At 28.4% G+C, this 23,011-nt stretch overlaps 2 protein-coding genes across 3 annotated transcripts in view; both read right to left on the bottom strand.

Annotated features, from left to right (window-relative positions):
• LOC117179667 overlaps positions 1–8,134 on the bottom strand; it is a 37,623-nt gene extending 29,489 nt beyond the window's left edge. For both annotated transcript variants that reach the window (XM_033371685.1, XM_033371686.1), the window contains exon 1: positions 7,879–8,134. In XM_033371685.1, the coding sequence (XP_033227576.1) occupies positions 7,879–7,960 (82 nt within the window). In that variant the 5' untranslated portion in view covers positions 7,961–8,134. The remainder of the gene's footprint in view (positions 1–7,878) is intronic.
• A 6,482-nt stretch (positions 8,135–14,616) lies between these two features.
• The window catches only part of LOC117179748 (protein kinase C), a 70,866-nt gene continuing 62,471 nt past the window's right edge, over positions 14,617–23,011 (bottom strand). Inside the window, exons 2-3 of the mRNA XM_033371817.1 lie at positions 20,784–21,365; positions 14,617–17,703 (exon numbers count right to left, since the gene is read on the bottom strand). Of these exons, the coding sequence (XP_033227708.1) occupies positions 14,690–17,703; positions 20,784–21,365 (3,596 nt within the window). The 3' untranslated portion in view covers positions 14,617–14,689. The remainder of the gene's footprint in view (positions 17,704–20,783; positions 21,366–23,011) is intronic.

The raw sequence follows: 23,011 nt of genomic DNA, 5'->3' as shown, positions 1-23,011 counted from the left end.
AAATTAAAAATGTTTGGTTTCCGTTTGTTGGCCGCCATTTTGTTTTAAAAAATCGTAGATAAAAAAACTCAACGAATTTGAAAAGTTCAGACATTTTGTGTACTTTTGTGCATATTTGCGACGGTTAAAAAATCCTTCCCCTCTATTTTTTGATTGAAGCAAAAATTTGCTTAAAAAAATAATTTTTTAAAAATTTGTTAATTATCAACTGAAAATCAATATTGTCCCTTTTTTAAACCATTGCATCGTTTAGATAATACCCGAAAATAGTAGAAACGAGTATCTTACAAAAAATTCTTTGCCTTTTTTATAAAATTATTTAAGCTCAAACGTAAGAGAGAAATTTCTTCGTTTTGGGACTTAATGGGTTAATGACCAGGAAAAATAAAAAATGGTTTAAAGAAAAATCTGAGGATTTTGAAAATAAAGGTCTTGAAGAGCACCCATAATCCACTACGTAATTTAAGTAGGGCCCCTTTCCAATGGTACTAAATATAAATTTTAAATATGAAATAATTTCTTACCGGTCATCAACGATCTACTTTGGCTCGCGTATTTGACTGGAAATTCAGCATCTCGAAAACATATAGATTTGTCATATTTTCCTATCATGAGAAGTGGAATTTTGTGTGAGCCGGTAGCGTTGGCGCAATTCATGATCGTAACACTTTCTTTATTTTGTTGGAACCCAGAAGCGCATTTTTCCTCTGCAAATGCAAGCGTTTTGGCTGGCAGTGATTTGTAGAGAATTCCAGCCTCGTTAGCATTATACACGTTGTCAAAGCAGTATTCATTGTCGACAAGAAATTGTCTAATTTCGGACTGTGCTTGGCCGGCTGATTTAGTGTTTGCAGATAATTCTTCTCCAGCCAGTCTTATTTCTCGCATCCCATGCCTGGCTTTGAACTTTGCTAACCAGCCCACGCTGGCTTTAAATTTTTTTTCATGTTTATTCAATTCGAAACTTTGATCTTTCCCTTTATTAGTTCCTTCTTCAGACTCTGTGGATTCAGTTTCTTTTTTAATAGCTCCTTTTTTTCGTACTCCTTTCTCCACTTTGACAAGTTCTTCGTTTATCATTGAAGCCTTCTCTCGGATCATCGGTCCATTTATCGTAATACCCTGACTCCATTGCTTTTTTATCCACTCAACGAGCGCGGACTCCATTACACGATGTTGCCCTTTGTCTATCCTACTTCTTTTTTTTAAATAATTTTTTCCATTGGCATTCAAGTACTGGTCTTTGTTTTTTAGTATGTAAGCTACTGCTTTTTTATCTATATTATATTTCTTTGCAGCATCAACTTTACGCATGCCTTCTTCAATGTCTTGTACCAAACGACACTTCTCTTTTATAGATAGTCTGACGTATTTCTTCCTCCTGTTTTCCTTTCGAGTTTTACCTAGAATGATTCGTATAATTACAATATGCCATTACTAACGAAAATTATTAAAGTATGAAAAACTTTATTCGATTTAAAGATCTGTCTTCCAAGTTTGTCAACTGTCCTGCAGCATTTTTTTAAAACTATCATATATCACATTAGGGAACGTTCACATATTACGTAACATTAAAAAAAGGGAGAAGGGTCGTGTTTCTTACAGTCTGTTATGTAGGGGGGGGGGGGTATTTCGACTCGATTAGGTAAAATTTCTAATTTATGAATTTTCTGCACCATCAGCTTTGCATATAAAAATTTCTAAATAACGAATTTTACTTCATCATATAATCGATTTATAAATCTTTGTAAACGTTATTGCCATAAGAGAAAATATAAATTGTAAATTATTGTTTAGCTTTAGTTTAGCGATTTAATAATTACGAAAGATTTGAGCGGATTAAATGTTTTTCTTTAAATTTTTTCGGAATATTTTTATTGGTTTAGGTTTTATTTTAAAAGAATAGTTTGAAGTTCTGCAGAATTCAAAATGCGTGGAAGAAGAATATAGAAGATTTTGACATAATTTTTTAATTTTTCAGTATTTAAAATTGTTTTAGGTAAATTGAATTTTGAAGGGTGTCAGGAGGATAAAAACTTGTTCTTAATATTCTTCGGAAAATTTTAGGTGATTGTTTTGCAATGAATTCCAACAAAAAAAATTGAAAAAAAAATTACAAAACATTCTTAATTATTTCCTAAAATTAAAGAAAAGTGTGACAAGCTTTTTTTGTTTAATTTTGCATTGCCAGTTGCCACATTACATAATAGTAGAACAAATTGAGTAAAACAAACTTGTAAAGATAAGATAGGGTTTCACAATTTTTTTCATTTTGCAAAATTAAAAAAAATCATGAAAAATTTGAATAATTTTCATAGATTAGAAGGTTTAGAGGGTCTCCAAATTTAAAAAAAGAATTTTCTTAATATTCATGTAACATGTTTTAATTATTTTTCATTTTGAAAAATGTTTTTGAAGAGAAAATTAAAAAAGGTTTTCAAACATATCAAACGATGTCCTAAAAAAATATGCTGCATAATTGAAGAGATTCCAAAAGAATTTTAAACTTCAAAAATTTCTAGAAATGCATATTTTTAAAGATTTCAAACATACACTTCAGGAGTTTAAAAAATTTTTCGAAAGAATAAATAAATTTTCTCAAAATTCCTGGGAAAATTTAAAAAACTATAAAGCAATTTTTTACATTTTAAATGATTTTTTTCAAAATTTTAAGAAAAAGTTGAGTCAGATAAAAATATTTTTAAGAATTTAAGAGGTTTTAAATAGATTATGAATATTTAAAAACCTGGAAACATTTCCGAAAATTTATCAAATATTTCTTGATTTCATTCACACTTCTAAATGTTCTAAGCATCTTTTATAAAGACTCGAATTTTTCCTAATATTTTCTCAAATCTTATAAAAAAAAAAAAGAAAATTTGTTTACAACCTTTTATTTTCTTTTTTGACACATCAGAAAAATCAAACATCTTCTTTTAATTCTCTCCAAAATCTTATAAAAATTATATTTGTATAAACTTAAAACAAAATTAGAATACTTATTTCCTTGTTCTCAATATTCAGAATTTAATTTCAACTCGAACTTCAGTGTCCAAAAACTTTTAAAAAATAAATAGCTATTTGGAAGTTTTATGTGTTATTTAAATTTTGTTTGATTCATTTCTAGGCAATAGTTCATCTTAAAAAACCTTTTTTTTATTCAAAGGCCAAAAATAAAGTTACGTTATATGTGAACGCTCCCTTAATTTGTAATTTACATGGCACGAAACTTATTTCTTTTTCTGACTTGGAAAAATCTGAATTTTCACCATAGATGTCTTTCATAAATCGTTTTTATTTTTCCAAAACTATTCTATTAAATAATCAACTCGTTTAAAATTTGACCTTACCTTTTACCTCGATCTCCATTTTTTTGAAGGTACGTCCGCAAAAAAACTTGATAAACACTTCAAAAACACTACATCGAGGAAATCGAAACGTAGACAGTCAGAGCCGCCTGAACAGTTTTCAATCAGAATGCATAATCTTGCGCAATATACTTGACTGAGTACTCGCGCGCTGCAGCCCTTCCGAGGCGAGAGTCGGAACAGTCTGTTGTCCCTTGAGCTGAGGAACTGCGTGGATTAGCAGTTCTAGGAATTACTAAACCGTGAGTTACTCAACTGAGAGTTGGGTTGATTCATCTGTGTTATTATTCATAGCATTTATTGATTTCAAATCGACCCGCGTTTTTGGTACAAGCACAATTAAAAAAGTTGCTTATATTGTACCTTGTTTTATATTGTACCTAAATTTATGTTTGTGTATTGAGAAACACAGTAAAAGAATCTAAATAAATTCCTCACTATACAAGTAGAAACTTAAATAGACTGGAAGACATTTTAACTTCATAGAGTATAAAAATATAATAAATTCGATTATTCTGAACTATTTTTTCTGGTAAGGGAGCCATCACATATTACGTATCATTATTTTCAATGTAGGTAACATTTTTAGTATTATGTTGCAAAACATAAAAGATGTTTTCAAAATTAAAAGTTTTTTTTAAGGTGAAGTATTGCCTAGAAATAAACAAAACAATATACTAATTTAAATTCACCAGATAAAAACTTTTTTGCAATACCAAGGAGAATACAAAAATTATATTATTATTAATAAAATATAAAAAATTTAAATAACTGTTCATTTTTTCTGAAGTTTTTTAACACTTAGATTCGAGCTGAAATTAAATTCTGAGACTTGAGAACAAGAAAATAAGTATCATCAGTTTGTTTTTAAATTTATATAAATATAATATTCATAAGATTTTTGAGAAAATTAAAAAAGATTTTTGAATATTTCAGATGTGTCAAAAAAGAACCTAGAAAACTTTAAAGATTTTTATTTGATAGGATTTTACAAAATATTACAAAAAATTCGAGGCTTTTTAAAAGATATTTAGGACAGTCAGAAGTTCAAAAGAAATCAAATATTTGATAAATTTTCGAAAATGTTTCCAGGTTTTTAAATATTTCTAATCTATTTAAAACCCCTTAAACTCTTAAAAATATTTGTATCTGACTCGATATTTTCTTAAAATTTTGACAAATCATTCAAAACGTAAAAAAATTCACTTATAATTTTATAATTTTTCTTATGAATAATATGAAAATTTGTTTATTTTTTTAAAACCTTTCGAAATTGTTTTAAAGCTTCTACATTTTTATCGTTGAAATCTTTAAAAATGTAAATTTAAAAAAAAAAATAGGTTTAAAATTCTATTTGAATCTCTTCCATTCTTCTAAATATATCTTGAATTTACTCGACTTCATTATTTTATTTATTAATCTTACCAAATTGAAACATTATGCTTTTAAATCTTTTACAGTCTTCTTTGAAATTTTATGAAATCCTTTGATATTTTTAAAAACCTTTTTTTACATTTCTCTTAAAATTCATTTTGCAAAATATAGAATCATTAAAAAATTTGCACACGAATAATGAGAATTTTTTTTCTAGCCTTATCAGGCCTTCTAAATCTTCTAATTTTTAACAATTATTCAAATTTTTCCTGATTTTCTTTTAAATTCTGCAAAATTAAGACGATTGCCTTGAAAATATTTCAGATTGTGCCTCAAAATTCTTGAAATGTTTTGAAATCTTTTTAAATGTCTTAAAATTAATTTTTCAAAAAATATATATAAAATTTGTACACTCTTTTTAAAAATTTGAGGAAATAATTTTAAGAAATTTGTAATTTTTTTCAATTGTCTCTTAAAACTCATTACAAAATATTGCATAAAAAATGTTCCCATAAATCTTAAGAACATTTTTGTAATTCTATTGACAGCCTGTAAACTTCAGTTTACCTAGAAAATGTTTAAATCCTGAAAAATTGAAAAAATTGTCTCAGTCTTCCATATTATTTTTCTACATATTTTGAAATCTTCAAAACGTAAAATTATTCTTTTAAAATACAAATTTTTCCAGAAATCTTAAAAAAAAAACGTTTCATATCTTTCATAATTATTAAAAACCTTCACATTTTTTTAAGAATTCTTAAGAATAAGTTTTTGTCCATAATTTAGTTTTCCTCATCTCTTTGAAAATGTAAGAAAGTTTATATATTATAGTGTGGTAGCAAAATGTTCAGAAAAGAATTATTTTCCATTATTAAACAATAATTGGCAATTTACATATTTTCTTCTATCAATAATTTTTATAAACATTTATAAATGAATTTTCATGATAACGTAACATTATTGATTTAGAAACTTTTATATACAAAATTGATGGTGCAGAAAATTCATAAATTACTAATTTTATGTAATCGGGCCAAAATACTGCCCCCCCCCCCCCATAGAAGGTCGTAACGAAACACGACCCCCCCTCTTTTTCAAGTTACATAATATGCGAACACTCCCTAACTTGAATCTCATAAAAAATGGTTTGGTCTTTATTAAAAAAGTGTGTCGTTTTTATAGTTTATTCTCACTAAATACGAAAGAATTTTCAGGGTGGCCACAAGAGTGAATATTTCAATTTCCCTGACTTTTCTCTGCCATCAATACGAACTTCCCTGACAGGAAAGTATTACAAAAGCGAATAAGGTTTCAATAATGTGCTAAGCAAAATAGTGAAACAAACCAGAAAAATGTGCTTTACATGGACGTGAAATATGACTTAGTTTGATGAGAAGGTCTTTGAGAATCTTTTCGACTCTGCTACTATCAAAACTTCTTAAATTTCGAACATATCCAGGTATATTAGTTACTTGGGTTTTCGAAAGACCCAATGCTCTCAGGTATGAAATTCTAGCATCCCTCCAAAAAATACCCTTGTCGCAAAATTGGTTTGAATTTAATTGGTAGTAGAATATGTACCTTTTTGGACACCTACATTAGTGAAACCCATATAAATTCGACCTTATCCAGGTAGATCGGCCACATGATTTTTTTATCGGCTCAAGTTTGTAAGGAATCAAGGTTTAGTATCCCCATAAAACTACCCTTATCGCAAAATCGTCTGAATTTGATTAGTGGTACACTATGTACATTTCTGAATAACTGCATTAGGGAAACCCATACAAGTTCAACGTTATCCAGTAGATCGTTCACTTGATTTTTTTATCGACTCAGTGCTCTAAATGATCAAGTTTTATTAACCTCAAAAAACTGCCCTTATCGTGAAGTTAATCTTAATTTTATTGGAATTATATGACAATTTTGTACAGAACGGGATGTGATTTGGGCAAATGGTTCTCATAGATGAAAGATCAAAGATAAAGCACAGATAAAAGCCAAAATGTATTTTAAAACAACATGTAGATCCCCAGCATCCCTATTCACAAAAGTGGTTTTTAGCATTTTTAAATGATTTCAACTTATCTTTAAAAATAGTTTTAATAACTATATGAAAAAATTAACACAAACTAGACTGAAAAATAATTTTCATGACAAATAATTATGATTAAAAATACCATGTTACTATTTTATAAGTAAGTTCCATCTATGTAGATATCGATTTTGTTCAATACGTGTTTTCATTACAGGGTGCCTCTTTTTTATAGAAAGGTTGATTTTACAAAAGCGATTTATATGGCATTGGAAAATAAAGAAAGAACACAAAAATCAGGAGCACAAAAATCCCAGCATTTAATGTATACGATTTTTGGCATCAGTCTGCATCAGTCATAATTTTGCTCCTAAGTTATGCTTTAAAAATACCGTGTTAATATTTTATAAGTATTTTTCATTCAGATAGTTTCCTTTTTTTAAATACATTTTTGTAGCACAGGGGGTTGCTTTTTAAAATAAGGATTGATTTTAAAAAAGTGTTTATATCACATTGGAAAGCGAAAAAATAGAAAAAAAATCTAGCCTAGTCATTTTTTAAATACTTTTTTTCATTACAGGGGGTAACTTTTTTTAGATAAGGTTTGATTTTACAAAAGCGATACATAACCCATTGTAAAGCCGCAGAGTCTTCTGACCTGATTAATTAACTAAAGGATCTGTATCCAAACTGTAATTAAGAAATAGCTACAAATAAAAAACTAAAAATCGAATTATATTTTTAAAGAATGTACATTGAAAAAATATTTATATTGATATTAGGAAGTGCTTCCAAATATTATGAAAATATATAAATTTCTATTTTCCCTGACAGCTGCTTCATTTCCCTGACAAATTTTATTTTCCCTGACATTTCTCTGACATGTGGCCACCCTGATTTTTGTTTTTAATCAAACTTTACACGAGTGTTTTTGAATCCCAACAGAAAATATTCATCCCTATATTCACTATTAAAACTACTGCTGAAGACCTTCATTTTTTTCGAGAAGCTCTACTGTGAAAACTAAAAATAACAAATACCGTACACAAAGTGTGATCTAACCTTAAATAAACAACAATTGTGTATTCAAATTATAAAAATTACCTTGTACAAGATCAAATGAAGAGGAAGACGATTGTGATGGAAACTCATCTTTTACTGTGAAATCCATTTCGAATTGTGTCATCAAATCATATTTTCGGAAGTCCCATAAACTTGTACGATTTTACTACAAACGTCACATTACAGTCATTTTATGATGCATTCCCATCTATTCACATCGTCGATGTTCATTCCATGATCGTTCATTCCATTCTCCAGCCCAGCGTCAGCGCCACCAAGCACCAACACCATATCCCATAAACACATATGCCTCTTGTAGTGATGGGATATCGAAAAAAAATTATCGATATTTTAAATATCGATATATCGGAAACTAAATATCGAAAAAATCGATATATCGGATAAAAAATATCGATAATATCGATATTTTCGATATGGAGGTAATATTGCATGAAAGGGGTGACAAAAGGGCAGTAGCGTGGGTGAAGGGGGTGTTGGGTAAGATAGAGAAGAAGAGAAGGAAGGAGGAAGAGGAATGGAGAAGGAAAGATTGTATATAGGAGAGGAAGTAGATGTAAGAAAAATGTAAATATTGTAAATAGTAGTTAAGTGTAAGGTGTTAGCCGCGGAGACAGAGGCTGGTAATGCGAGGCATAGTACTTGTAAGACGTAGTTGTAAGAAAATTCTGTAAAAAAATGGAAGCGTAAGCAAGTCAATTTTTTAAGGCGAGGAGGCCGAAAAAAAACGTTTATCTATCTATAACGAACATAAAAACATTATTATTAAAACAAATGTATTAAAGTAACCAAATAGTTTAATATAATAATTTTTGTATGATCATTCTTGTCCTCAAATCTGCAACAGATGGTAAGTTTGTACAAAAACAAACGTATAATTTTTTATAACCTTGTACCAAAATGTTTTGTTTAAACAATAAAGGACTTACATTTAATATCCATTGCCAAGTGTTACATTATTATTTGTTGACTTCTGCAACACAACCTTGGGAATTTGTTGCTTTGGTTTTAAATTCCATACCTTTTGTTGATTTCTGCGAGTGTTTATTAGCCTAATTAAACAAAATAAATTGGTTTTAATGGTTGTAAGATAATAAATCTAAACAAGTAAAACTCTTGTTTTTTAATAAATACAGTAACTATATTTTAAATAAGTCTCCTGAGTCAGACAGCAGTAACTGTGTGGAAGTAATTAATTTAGAATGTAATTACTGTTTTCTTATGAAAAAAGAATATTGTATGTAAGGGGTTGTCCATAAACTAAGTTAACACCTTTGGGCAATCCCCCCACCCCCACCCCAAAAATAACGTAGCCCAGTAACTGTATAAACACTCAAGGCAGAGAGATATGTATCACGAAAATAGGATAGTAATGGACAACATTCTTACAAGTAAAATTAATTTTAATACCATATTGAGTGCAATATGAAACACTTTAGATTTGTAAGATTTTAAGCCGAAACTTATATTGGATTTGTAAGCGTTTGAAGTTAATTGAGCCCGTGCTCACTGAGACTTCTATTACAGTGAAACTCTTTTATAGCACCGATTTTGGGGCTGACGGTTAGTGTGACCTAATCCATTGTAGCCCGCTCCGCTTTTGTTTGTTCACGCCTGGCTGCTCGCTTGAGTGACAACCGCAGACCCCGCGGCCCCGCGCAGTTCCTGTTATACCTACCTACGGCGCGGTTTAAATTCTCGGAATGGCTATAGAAGGGAGGACTATTGAAGTGTTTCACTGTACTTACAAATATTCGCATAATACAGATTGGAAAATTTACAAAGATAAATAATTAATGAAAAATATAATGTCAACTTACGTTTATTTGTCTTCATTTTTTTTTCACACATTATTTAACTAAAAAGCGCATTCTGTCAAGTGAAAAAATAGTGATGAGATGTCGATATCGAAATTATGACAAAATATCGATATTGTCTTTGATATATCGGTTTGTAAATATCGATATATCGGACTCTGAATATCGATATTTTCGATATCGATATCCCATCACTAGCCTCTTGCCAGTCCAGAGAAGCACTCGCCACGGTAGTAAGTACCAAAGTACTCCCATACACCAGCTGTCAACCACCGTTATCCAACAAGACGAGATTCTGAAATCCAAACATTGTTTGAAAATAAAATTTTATTGATTAAAATAATATTTATGAATGGTGGCCATTTTAATCTAGGAAAAAAATTGTCGCTTATTTGCCGATTCTGAAAAATTGTACAGTTATTGAAAATAAAAAGGAAATTGTTTTATTTAAAGAAATCAAAACGGGACTGTAAAATCCGGCAAAATAAAATTCCCGACATTAAATAAATTCCAGTATTGGAAAATTCATGTATATAAAATTCTTGAATTGGAACATTTCTCAATAATAAAATTTCCGCATTGGAAAATTCCCGGACAGTTTATAATAATTATTGTGATATAACCGAATTTGAAAATTCCCGTATATAAACAATTACACATTTCTTAATAAAATATTTTATTAATGTATTTTTATTAAATAAACGATATGTATAAAAAATGGTTAATTATTTAAATTCGGGAATTTTCTAATTCTGTAATTTAATGTCGGATATTTTCCATTTCGGTAATATTATATAAACTGTTCGAGAATTTTATTTTTTGGGATTTTTCAGTTTTCCCAAATTCGCGATAGTTTGTAATATTACCGAATTAGAAAATTTATAGATGAAAAAAATTTGATTGAAATATAGTTTTTATTGCAATAATTTAATTAACGTTATGAATAAGAGTTTTTTTATTGTTTATCTATAATTTTCAATGCTCTAAATTAAAAAATGACTCAATAAATTTCTAAATGTGCAAAATTACATCACTTTAAACAATTTCAAGTTGGAAGAATTAAAAATTGAACTATTACATTTTTTTAACCAAACATTTAATTTTTATTTACACATTAAGTTTTCGTTGTCATTTTAAATATTCTCTTAAAAATTAATTCCTAAAAACAAAAAATCATTTTAAGTTTTCGCAGGAATTTTGAGAAATTTTTTAAAACATCTTTAAGCCTCGCAAAAAACTCAAAAAGCTTCAAAATTTTATCTCGAATTCTTAAAAAATCTGCCCTTTGTTTTAAACACATAATATGTTGAAATATTTTAAAATTGTAAACTATCTCAGAGCTTTTAAATATACAGTAAAGCCCTAACCATTTCCCGTCGACCCTATTTCATCTCCTCCGTTTTTGACAATTTTTGAATTTTTAAAAAAATATTCTTTTTTAATTAATTTTTTGAAATAAAAAATCATTTTAAATTTTCCCAGAAATTTCAAGAACCTTTTTCCGAATATCTTGAAACGTCTCAAAGTCCTTACAAATCTTCAAAATTTTATTACGGAAATTTCAAAAGTCTACATTTTGTTTAATTTTTTTTAAATCTTCAAATGTTAAATTATAAATGCCTTTTAAAATGATTGAGATTTTTCCTGCATTTTTTTTTAAATTGCTGTAAAATCTGCTTAATTCTGTTTTGATCTAATTTTGGAAATCTTTTCAAGTTTTATATCATTTCAGAACTTTTAAATATCTTTTAAAATTATTTGAATTTTTCTTACAATTTCTTTAAGAATTTGAAAAAAATTAAAAAATCATCTTAAAATCTTTAAAATATTTTGAAATATTCTCTTAAAATTAATTTTTCTAAATAAAGAATCATTTCTAATTTTTCTGGAGATATTGAGAAAATTCTTCAAGTATTTTACAACCTTTCAATATCCTTAAAAACCTTCAACATTTTGGCTCAAAATCTTCAGAAATCTTCATTTTTTTAGAGAAGATTTGAAATATTTTCAAATTTTAAATTATTTCAGAGCTTTTAAATATCTTTCAAAATTACTTCAATTTTTCCCAACATTTAAAAAAAATGCTGAAAAATTAAAAAATTGCCTTAAAATGTTCTGAATTCTATTTTGAAATAATTTTGGAAATTTTTGGAAATGTTAAATTATTTCAAAGTTTATAAATATCTTTTTAAATCATTTGAATTTTTCCCAGCTTCTTTTAAATTCCGAAAGATGAATAAAATTGCTTTACAATTTTGCAAATTCTGTTTCGACAATGTTGGAAATATACTGTTAAAATGAATTTTGTTTGAACAAAAAAACATACAAAATTTCCCAGGAATCTTAAGAATTTTTTCCAATATCTTAAAACTTCTAAAAAATCCTAAAAATGCTTCAAAGTTTTATTTCGTAATTTTTATATTCTACATTTCATTCCGATTTTTTAGAAATATTTTTATTCACAATTAAAATTCTTTAAGGCCATGTGACGAGTGGGTCACGTGACGAGATTCTTACCTTGTCGCCACCTTTCTTATTTCCCAACTTATTTTCAAACGAAGCGCCACGACGAGTTGAAAATTTAGGATAATAAATAAGAAGCACTAAGAAAGGCGAGTCTGGCCCTAAACTTTAATAATTATAAAAAAGCAAAAAAAATTATTTGCAATAAAAAACTTTTTTCAATTATTATTTATAAATTGAAAGTCAGGACTTTTACTTAGAAATTAAACATTTTGTCAATAGCACAATTAGTACTGTAAATTTTTACGGATTCAAAAGGCTTTCTATTTCAAATTGTTTAGCTTTAAATATTTGATTTCTAATTACTCATTTTAAATAAAGTCAAATATTGATAAATCAGGGTGGTCGGATTAAGCACATAAAAAAATTCCCCGTCATTTCCCGGTTCACAAATATTTTTCACGGTCAATGAAATTGAAAAAATGCGAACATGTTTTTTACATTTATTAAAATTTCAAATTATTTTTGAAGTTTTTCAGATTTTTTAAACATCTTTTAAAATGATTTAAATTCTTTTTTAAATCCTGAAAAATTAAAAATATTTACTTAAAATCTTTCAGATTCATTTTTGACAATTTTTGAAATCTTTAAATATGCTCTTAAAATTAATGTTTCAAAATAAAAGAGTGCTTTTCAATTTTCATATGAATCTTGAGAAAATGTTGTTTTATTTTTTTGAAGCCTTTTCCTAATTCTCAAAAAGCTTCTCAATTTTTTATTCGAAATCTGCAAAAATCTATATTTTGTTTTAAATTAGGCTGTGGGCAATATTTATTATACATTGAAATTCAACAATTTAACTTGTAAATTAAATGTAATCAAATAGATGAATTGAAATTGTAACGTTCAAGGTTTAGTTTTCAGTTTAGTTTTGAATATTTGATTAGTAATTACTCATTTTACAGGAACAATCAAATATTTCTAAATATTAAGCAATTGTTATTTTGCTTAATTTATGAATTTTCAAAATTAGAAAAAGAACAATATTTTAAATTGAATAAAAACCTTTAATTATGACTATATTATTTTTAAGTTATTTAAAAATTGAAAATAGTTTATAAAGTTTCAATCCGGTATTTCCATTTGTTAAAATAATAAGACTTTCTAATTAAAACAGTTTAATTTTTAAGGTTAGAATCTAAAAATTCTTATAGTTTGCATTGATTCCGAATATTTTTGTAAAAGCAATCATTATTCACTCATTAATCCTTCATGTAGAGTTCAATTTTAGAAATGCTACTAATTTTTAATTTTTCACCCAAAATGGAAAATTTGTAAGTGCAAAATTTGCGAATTATGCTTTGTAAACTGAGTATCATAATGAAAAAAGATGAAAATTCAACTAATTATTTTAAAAACTTTTAAAATCAAACTTAGAGATTTTTTCTAAAAATTTGTAAATTCCCGGTCAAAAAATAAATCCAGTGTCATTCTCCGGTTTTTCACGATTTCCCGTTCCAGCGGTCACCCTGTAAATATGATAGAATTTCAAATTCAAATATTTAAAATGGAATATTTTGAATTGAATAAAAGAGTTTTAATTAGGTGTTTATGATTTTAAAGTTATATTAAAAATTGTATAAAGTTTCATTCGGACGTTTACATCTGTATGCCTGTACTAAATCTTTCTAATAAAAGCAGTACAATTTTTAACGTGAAAATACGTAAATTGTTTAATTTTCAACAGATTTAGAATAGTCTTGTAAAATGAATTATGATTCAATTTTTAATAGTCAAACTACACTTTAATTTTCTAAATAACTAATTAATATATATTCAATAATTTCTTGCACAAATTTTATAATGCTTTAAATTGAAAATGTACGCTTAAAAAAACGATCTAAAATGTAAAATTGTTATAGCAAAAGATTTTAGAATTAGGATTTGTTAAATTTTGAATTTCATAATTGAAAAAGATGATAATTGAACTTATATTAAAAATAAGTTTAAATGGAATTTATTTTAAATTGCATTATATCATGTTCTATGAAATTAGAGATGTTTAAAGGGATTGAGACTTTTATTTTTAAAATTTGCAAAATTCCCAGTTAAAAAATAAATTTCTGATTTTCTCGGTCATAAAAAACTCACAGTCATTTGGCCATGCTGTAGAAGTTGGTCCATTTTTAAAAGCTATTCAAATATAGTATGTATAATAATTTTATGTGTGCATAAATTGTGTTGTTGAATGGAATGTCTAAACAAATGTAAACACTTTGGTATTTTTTATATCAAATATGTAGTTAAATTAAAAAAATGTATCAATTATTAAAATGTTCGATTTTATGGACTTTTCAAATTAAGGACTTTTGCAGGATCATGCATAAATGAGCAACAAAAGATTTTTGATAAAAAGGAGAAATAAAACAAGGCGGGGTATTGTTTTATTTCAAGATGGTTTTAAATATTTCAAGACGCTGTATTATCCTTGTCTCAGAAAATTTATTTCGATACTTTGTTTTTGGCCTAAATTTTTTACCCTAGATTAATCAACATCAACAGGTTTTCCTAAATAACTTTTTACATTCGTCCCTTACTTGCAGGTCATCGCTTTCAATAATTAATTCTTCTTTTAGAATACAAGTTTGCACAGGTGGGATACTATTAACATGACTATTTTCTTGATCCGCAATACCATTCGAATTAGCAGCTTTGCTTAAAAGAGACTCGTCAACAGAGAAACCTTCGTAGACATTTTTTATTTTAGGAACCATAAAAGGCATCATTTCTGATGATCTTTCACACCTTTCACACTTGCCAAGAAACCTGGGTTGGAATTTTAGATCAGTTTTATACAAAATCTCCTGGTACTTGCCAATACCAAGTGGATTAAGAACTTCATTTCTATAAATATCGTACATGATTTGAATTGTTAAAGTTAATCCTATTGGCAAATATTTCTCGGAAGCAGGATGGATAAAGTGCTGATTTGCGCACAGTGGAAATTTCTTGATGTGATCTTCTAATTCTCGGATTTTCTCAACAGTAGGATGATTGCTTTTTGCCTCTTCTGTATTTTTCCTTAATTTAATCTCTGGTATTTGCGAATCCACTAAACTCTTTGACGGCTCCTTTTCATTGTTGATTTGCTCCCATTTTTTTTCTAAAACTATTCCAATAAAACTGTCTGAGATATCGAGGACATGACGGAAACAGGGCTTGCACACAACTTTCCGACCTCCTTCTGTATCAAGATGAAATTTTGCACTGAATCGTTTTCTTTTCGCTTTTTCGGGTTTGTTCCTGGAAATTTTAATGAGATTACATACAAAATCAATTCTTGATTCAAACGTTCCATGGTGCCAGTAATTGTTGAAAATGCGTTTCTGATCATCTTCTGTTATACTCAAGCAACATTCTTTGTTACAGAATGGTAATCCAGCAGGCAACTTACAGACTGCTTCAGTTTTACTATTACTCTTAGAAAATTCATATTCTACTTTCACTGGTTTTGCCTGCTTCAAAATAGAAACTATTTCAAATTCTGTAGAATCAATTTCATCCGGAATTTTCTTCTGTTTAGGGTGTTTCTCACCTTCGTTACTGATAACATCTTCTTGTGTTGGGGCAGTTTCCTCAACTTGTTCCAATTTCCTTTTTAATAATACGGTTTCTTCAGCCAAACCAAGATTCGGACAAACGGACACTTGAACAGGCAATCCTTCGTAAAAACTTTTTACTTTGGGACTCATAAAAAGCAACAGTTCCAAAAGTCCCTTCTTTTTTTCCTCAGTTATATAAAAATTCTCGAGATTGCTGAGATTCGTTTTGTCGAGTTCACACAGCTGCGATTGGCTCAAGCAATTCAAAACTTGAAATCGATCCTTCTCCGCCCAACTATTCTTATAACGAACGAACCCTTCGGTGTACCGCACCCACTTGACTTTCTCGTCAATAAAAGAATCATCTTGATCTTTATACAATCTCTCATAATCGTAAAACTTTTCACGAGTCATCACTATGACTTTAGGTTCGTTATTGGGCTTGAAAGGTTTCGAAAAAGCATCGTACCAATTCTTTGGCTCTTGGATTTTGCCGCGGTGTTCTTTAATAATCGCCTGGTCCCAACCATTTTGCAGATTATTCTGGATTTGAAAATGTCCGCGAATTAAAAACTTGTGGTCTACTGTCTTAAGTGTTTTGTGATTTTCAAGGAAGTGTAAAAACATCTTTGAAATTGATTTGCTTCTATTGTCCCTATTGTCGGAAGTGGAATAAAAAATAACAGACTTGACACAACGAGGTAATTCCAAAAGATACTGATACAGGCAGGAGGCAATTTCGTTTGCAGTCTTCTTTCCATCACCCTCGTGCCACATGTAAAATTTAGGAATCCTCCGCGTACTCTTGCCGATGCCCTGCTGCTGGATTGTCAAGTTGTAGGTCCACAAGGGCTGTCTATAATAGGCAGTTGGTTCTTTTAAAAATGGAGTTGGTAAAGTCATTTGGAAAGCAAATGAGCAAACCAAGAGGGTATTCTTTGAATGCTTTGCCAAGTTTTCATCTAGAGTTTTCGAGTCCTGACCCTCGCGAGCATCAACAAGATGAGAAGTTAAGAGACAGTTTAACCTACTTTTCTCTTCGGGATCGGTTGACGTTCTAAATTTTTGTGAAGTAATTTCACACTGCTCACATTTCCCGAGAAAAATTGGTTTAAACTTGAGTTCAGTTTGTACCAATACAGTCTGGTACCAATTGATGGGAACTGGATTTGAAACCTCTCTTTGATAAAGTTCGTACATGGTTTTCAGTGACAAACCCATTGGTAGATAATTTTCAAAACTGTGGTCAGTAAAATGATTACTCTCGCAGAGGGGGAATTTTTTGATGTGTTCTTTTACTTTTTTCATCTCCTCCTCATTTGGATCTACATCTCGCACTTGTACACCATCATCCCTCAACTTTTTTATAGTTTTCATGACACACCACTTTTTCTCCAAAACTGAATCGATTAAATAATCAGACTCGTTGAGCGCGATTTTGAAACAACTCCTACAGACCTTGGTAGAACCTTGTGATGTAGTGAGATAATAGTTGGTATTGTATCGTTTAATTCGAGCAGTGCGTGCGTTTTCTGTGTCTCTATTTTCAACTGGTATTATTATAAGCATTTCATTTAAAAATTTGAACCTGGATTGGAATGTTGCTTCCTTCCAGTAACAGTCAAAGAGATTTTTTTGATCCTCGTCCGTGAGTCTCAAGTTACAGGCGCTTGGACAAGGCCTGAGTCGTTTCCATCCTTGACCAATTTTCATATCCCTGAGAAAGTTGCAAGATGGACCCTTGATTCGTAGTTCGGGCTTGATTTTTGAATTTTGCCGAATGGTTTCAAACAATAAAGAATCATCATTTGAAACTGATAAAGTTTCTTTTGGCAATTCGTCGCCTGAAACTTCTATTGGTTCTGGCATCTCAACATCTGCGACATCATCTTTGCTTTCCACGTCTGATAATTCCATTCGTGTATTCTCAGATTCGAGAATCGCATTTTCGGATGCGGGCGGCATTTCTAAAAAAAAGGAAAAATATATTACAACAAAGAAAGGACTTAGTTGTTAATATTTTTTTCTAATGATTTTGAAATGATTTATACTAAAAATAAAAATGAACTATCGAGCCCTTTTTGAAATACTGTCAACCGGGGCGAATCGTCACAATTATTTTTACAAAAAATCATCAAAGGCCTAATAATTTTATTCTCAAATTGATATTGGGCTCAATACATCACGAAATGTCTACTTTATTGTCCATATAAATAAATAAATATACTGTGCAAAAGTTATGTGCAATTGAAGCAAATAACCAAAATAAAAAAAAATCCGGGGTGAATAGCAACAACAAAGTTTTACATTATTTTTCTCATTAATAAAATATGACTCGCCGCATGCGTCATAATTCGGCACCGTACGTTTAATATATTTTTTACCATTAAAAAAAACATAACCAATACATTTTCCAGGTATTTCCAAATGAACTATTCACCAAGGTAGAATTAAATTCGACTATTTGAATTTAATTCGAATTTTCGATAAGATTACATTTTTTCCAAAAATCTATATTTCTTGATAGACGTACAATTCTGTTGGTTGAAAATTTAACTACTTTATTGAGAATTCATTTATTTTGTTGAAAGTTTTTTTTTGTAGGACATTTATATTTTCATTTAAAAAATTATCTATTTGCTATGAGATTAATTTTTTGGTTGAAGATTCATTATTTTTGTTAAAAAATCTTTTTTGCTATAAAAATGTAAATATTTTGTTGAAAATTCCTTTTTATTTTGTTAAAAATCAATTTCTTAATGATGATGTAGCTATTTTATTTTTGCTATGAAAACTCTCTTTTTCAGTTGAACATTCACTTGTTTGTTAAAAACTCGCCTTTTTTTTGACAATTTTAATATTTTGGTAGAAAATGCATACTGTTGGGTTGTAAATACAACTTTATTGTTAAATATTCATCTTTTTGTTCTGAAACTCAACATTTTGAATGAATTATTTTTTTCGACTAAAATATCTTTCTCGGTTGAAAACTCAACTCTTTTTTTGAAAGTTCCTCTTTTTGATTTGAAAATTAGACCGTTTTGGTTGAGGATTCAAATCATTTATTCAAAATCACGAAAGAAATTTTATACAAGGTTTAACATGGTTTAAAAGTATTTAAAATAATAGAAATAATAAACGGAATAAATAATATGAATTACAAATGTTAAAAATGACCGTGAAGGCAAAGCAGCACGGTCAAATAAAAAGGATAAAAAAAGTAGAGTACAAGAGAGCACCGTGAATGATACAGATAATGTAAAAAAAACTTCAGAAAGAAATTTTGAAAAATAATAAAAGAAAATGATTAAAATCTTGAAATTCGTAGACATAATAGTAAATTATATTCTACATGTTGTATTATATACATGATCAGCATAGTAATTAAATTTAGTGTAAAATGTATGATTCCTTAAATTTCAGAATAAAGTTTTTTCATTAAAAATATTTAATCAAAATAAAATCGATCAGCGTGTCCAGATAGTGTTTATAATTTCCTTCAAATATTAAAAATGAACAAAAACCATATATTTTTGGTTGAAAGTTCATTTTTTCTTTAATAAAAATTTTTTTTTTCAAAACTCAACTTTTTTTTAAAGTTCATCTTTTTAGTTTAAAAATTCAGTTCTTTCTGTAGAAGTTTAAAACTTTTTGGTTAAAAATGCGTTATGGGTTGAAATTTCAACTCTTTTTGTATAAAACTCGTAATGTCGACTCGAAAATTCTTTTATTTGCAATTAAATTATTTTTTGTTTAAATATAAAATATTACATTTTTCGTTGAAAATTCATATTTTTACGATGAATTCGACTTCTTGATTGAAAGCTGAACTTTCTTCGAAGTTCATTTTTCTTTGTCGAAGATTTATAATTTTAGTTAAAAATTTTTCTTTTTTGGTTAAAAAGTAAATTTTTAACCGGAAATTGAACTATTTTGATGAAAAATCAACAGATTGGTTGTAAATTTACTTTTTCGTTGAAAATTTATATTCTCGGGTTCCAAATACAACTGTTTTGTAGAAAAGTTGCCTTTTTGGCTTAAAAATTAAAAAATTGATAGAAGATTAAAATATTTGGTACAAAATTAAACTATATTGTAGAAAATTCGTTTGTTAAATTGCTGATTAATTCTCCTCAATGTAAATTTAATACTCAATTTTTGGTTTAAAATTAATCTTTTTTCGATTAAAAATTAAACTATATAGTTTAAACAATTTAGGGGAAAAATATAAACTAAAAATTAATCGGGTAAAATTTAGACTAAAATCACATCCATTGCTCAAACTATTTAGTTGGAAATTTATGTAATTTGTTGAAAAAATTGGTATTTTTTACAAAAAATTCTTCTTTGTTGAAGATTGAACTATTTGATTAAAAATGTATGTAATTTGTTGAAAATTCTTCTTTTCTGGTAGAAAATTAATATGATTGATTTAAAATTAAACTATTTGGTTGATAATTCCTCTTTTGGGGTGGAAAATTTGTTTAAAAATAGAACTGATCTGTTGAAAGCTAATGTTTTTTTGCTTGTAAAATCAACATTTTTGATTAAATTTTTGTTTTTTTCATTGACTGCAAAATTTTTCTTAGTAGAAAATTCTTCTTTTTGAGTTAAAAATAATGTTTCAAGAGTTCGATGCCTGAATATCATATAATTATAATGCTGTAGAATGCGATGATTGATTTTATTTTTATTAAATACTTTCAATGGCAAAACTTTTTGATGCCGAGCGCATTTAAATTTAAAAAAAAAATAACTGTATATTCCACAAAAAAACTTGTTGACTGGGAAGTTATTATTAAAGAAGTATTTCAATTAATTTTTATTAAACTTCCTTTCGAACGTTATACTAAAAAAATTGTTAATGTTAAGCTGGAAAAATTAGAAAAAAAATGTATGATAAAGTCTCTCCAAGATTTAAAATTTGCATATGAACTATTTATAAATCATCAGAAGGATGTGTTCCGTAAAGAAACATCGATTTTATCAACTTTTTTGTTGAAGATGATGCATTAGTAAAATTTCTGAAAAGTTGAAAGTTACTTACGCTTCATTTCAAGCAACTTTTTATCCAAAACTGTCTTCATGAAACTGGGAGAAACGTCGAGAATGTGACAGAAACATCGTCTACAAAGACTTTGACGACCTTTGCTCGTTTTAAGAAAATATTTGGTGCATAATTTACTATTATCGCCACCTAACGGTTCCTCTATCATTTCTATCATTTCATTCACATAATCGAATCTCGAGTGGAATGTTCGTTCGTACCAGTAGGAATGAAAAAGTTTCTTCTGCTCATCTTCGGTTATTGTTAAATAACAAGCGTTGGTACAGGATGATAGCTGTGTCCAACCTTTTCCTACCTTACGTTGACTGGAAGAGTCGTTTAATATTTCGACAGTTTCTTCTACGTCCTGCCTTTTTTCTAGACCAGATTCTGCGAGTGGATCTGTTTGTGATAAATGAGATCTCTTATCTTTCCATTTTTGTGGTATTTCCGATACCTCGACGAATGTGTTATCGAAAATGAATTTTGAGGGTGAAGAATTGATTTTTATGTATTCGATTTCAATACCTTCGTCTTCAGACTCTATGTCGTAGACTGGTATTTCCTCTACTTCCGCGACTTCTAAAATAGGAAAAATAAAACAAAATCTTAAACACATTTTCAAGAAGCAATTTTTTTATTTGCAATAACAAGGCGTCTATTCAAATCCTGGGGAAAAAACCTCGAAATTTCCAGGTTTTTTACAGGTATAATTTTTCATAGTACGGGGCCATTAAAATATTTTGTGATTGAAAAAAATAATCGACTGGGAATATGCATACAATTTCACAAGTTTATTATAAATGTTTTTTTTTCAGATTTCAGTGATTCAATTAAATAATGCTAACAACATAATTAATCATTTCTTAAATTTGTCTCTGAAGCCTATACTTTTGAATAGTAAATCTAATAAATTTTAATTATATCTTCTTATACTAAAATGCAGTATATATAAATTAAGACCGATTCAAGTTCTTAATTTTTCAAGCGAATATATTAAATTTTCGCCAAGACAGATGAATTTGTAACCAAATAATTGAATCTTTAAAAAAATGATTAGGTCTACCAAAAAATACGATTTTTCAATCAAAATAGTTGAATTTTAAACTAAGAAAGATCAATTTTCAACGAAACAGTTGAATTTTGAATTAAAAAATCTGATCATCGCGCGGGTACATGGGTGCCATTAAAAAATGTTCAGAAGCAATTCACCCCTTTTAGTTCTATAAAAATCATAAAAATAAAAAAATGTCTCTTCCAATTCAGAAAAAAATGAAAACTCAAATTTCCTCCTATGTAACTCAATATAAATGTTAAAAATAAAATATTTTCCTTTTCCAATTCAGACAAAAATTAAAAAAAAATTTTAATTAATAAAAACGTTTTTCTGAAAATATGTAAAGTGAATTTATTCAAAATTCCATCATTTTTTTCTACATTTGTTTTAATGTAAAGAGTGTATTCCACGATATTCTGTCCTGTGCTAGCGCGCCACTGAGAAGAGAAATTTTTGTTTGCTTGAAAAAAGAAAATTCACATTTTTTGCCAAAAACGAAAGAAGATATGAAAAAAGTAAAAAGAACAAAATTGTTTCTTTTCAAGTTATTTGCGAAAATATGTATAAAATCCTTAAAGATTAATGTTTTCCAAGAATAAAATTGTATGTTGTAATGAAAAACCCAAAAGGACTTACAGTTAACAACAGTTAACAGTTTTAACAAAGTTTTTGTGGAAAAATAATGTAAGTTCGAATAAATGGATATTACTGATTATTTCATAACTGCCGAATTCAAAGGAAAACGTTTCATGTAAAACTTGTTAGTTTTTGTTCTTGTTTTTGTTTGGCAAAAAACACGTAAGACACGTGTCGCCTTATTCCTTTTAAAAACAACATACTTTAGTGGCAAATACTTCTGTGATTTGATCATATATTATCTGCACGCTTTGAAATTTATTCGGTAAACAGAAAAGTCCAAAACATAATATAATCTATATTGCGATAAATATATGTATCTTTATAATGTATTGCGAACATAAAGCGGGTTCCATACTGTATTAAAATTAACCCTTAAACGGCCAAAACGCCACTACCGGTACACTGCTTTTCAACGGCCAATAACTGAGATTATTCGACACTAGAAAAAATTGAGACACATATATTTTTATTGCTTAAGATCTCCTCTTTCCGACAGTGCCAATGAAATTCCTCAAAAAATTTATTTATTATC

The sequence above is a fragment of the Belonocnema kinseyi genome, chromosome 9 (assembly GCF_010883055.1).
Source record: "Belonocnema kinseyi isolate 2016_QV_RU_SX_M_011 chromosome 9, B_treatae_v1, whole genome shotgun sequence".
In the NCBI taxonomy this organism is placed as follows: Eukaryota; Metazoa; Arthropoda; class Insecta; order Hymenoptera; family Cynipidae; genus Belonocnema; species Belonocnema kinseyi.
This window is presented reverse-complemented; position numbering and strand designations above follow the sequence as displayed.